General features: G+C 35.7%; 1 protein-coding gene across 1 annotated transcript; it reads left to right on the forward strand.

The window, feature by feature from the left end:
* Positions 1 to 1,537, forward strand: DI09_318p10 (uncharacterized protein; the record flags this gene model as incomplete). Its single annotated transcript, XM_013382559.1, has 1 exon — positions 1 to 1,537. A coding segment is annotated over one exon (1,537 nt), but the record flags the coding sequence as incomplete, so codon positions are not given.

Here is a 1,537-nt window from a genome sequence, read left to right on the forward strand (position 1 = left end):
CAAATTGTCAAAAAGAAAAATCTTTTCAACGCCGTTCCTACACAAATAGCTGATGATAGAGGCATAAGAGCATATTTTTCTCAACCCTTTTGGAAGCCTTTCAGGCTCGGATCTCACGAAAAACTATCCGCTAAGGACAAAATTTACTGTGAGCTTCCCTATTTTGAATATAAAGATGGTGTTTATGATCCTGGAAAGTTCACTGAATTTTCAAACTCAATTTTTCATTTTTTGAGCAACGAAATCGCTTATCAGCCATGCTTTATGGGCGAAGAGATTCCTCTAATTTCATATCTGGATTCCCTGACGTTTCGGGTGATGCCAATGCTAGAAAAATCCCAGTCATTGGATCTCGAAAAAATGGGCTTTCTTTACAACTTTTTCACCAAAACACTGCGTTTATTGGAGTATGAAAATGATCTGTTTATGTACCAAAAGGCTCTGATTTTAGTTGAGATTTTCAAAACCTACAAAAAAATATACATTCGACATCTAAAGGTCTCTCTGAATAACGATGAGCACAAGTTTAAGCTTATCAATGATTCGATTTTTGAAAAACTATCACTCTCTTTTTCATATTCAAGTGAAATCGATCTTCTCGGAAGGACCTTGCCAATTGGTTCAAAAAGCATTCAATTTCTTCCGGAAGATACAAAAATTACCTATAACCTGGTCTCTATATTGTTTAAAAACAGCAAAAAGCTTCCGAATCCATATGAAATGGGAAAGTTTTTCAAATTGAATCTGATCAATTATTGGAGAAAAGATCTTGATTATAAGACAGAGCATTTTGAAAGGATAGCATATATCTTGACCGTAATTGCGAACCCTATTAGCGTTGAAAACCCTAACCAGCGTGTGCTTCCAGAAACCTTCTTACTTGACCCACATTATTACAGTCTTTTCCACATGCTTTGTAAAGCATCACGTCGTCCTACTGGCAGTGAGCTTGTTTTATCTCCAATTATTCCCCTGGATTTTAAAAGTTCCATTAATACTAAGCGCCATTTCCATCTTAAAGCAGATGGTTACAATAAAACTCAAGAAATCTCATCACCATTGTCGAAAGAAAAAACACCTCTGGACTTGATGAATTTTAATCACAAATTTTCATCCGTCTTTTATTTCTTGACTTACCTCCAAGAAGATCATGCTTTCATCTTATCTGAGGCTGGAATGGAAATCGTTTATACTTTCATCCTCAAAACATCGACATATATTGATGATGACTCGAAAAAGGCTCTACCTTTAGCTACCAAATATTTTTTATTTCAAAAGGATAAAATTCTCGGAGAAGTTTCGACGCATAAAGATGACATTCAGAGGTTTAGGCTATTAGCAAATTATCAGATTATTCTCAATCGCTTGATGTCAATTCAAAAGAGCGACCTTGAAATTGGTGGTCTTGAGCATGCTTTCTCGGGAAAATTTCAGCCAATTTTCGCCTTTATCAAGCTTAATATGCTGATAGTTGAGGAAAAGTTTTCCGGGCTGCAGAATAGCCAGGATCTATATTTGTCGGTGATATCTAATTTTG

This window comes from Mitosporidium daphniae (genome assembly GCF_000760515.2).
Source record: "Mitosporidium daphniae strain UGP3 chromosome Unknown contig-318, whole genome shotgun sequence".
Lineage (NCBI taxonomy): Eukaryota > Fungi > Microsporidia > Mitosporidium > Mitosporidium daphniae.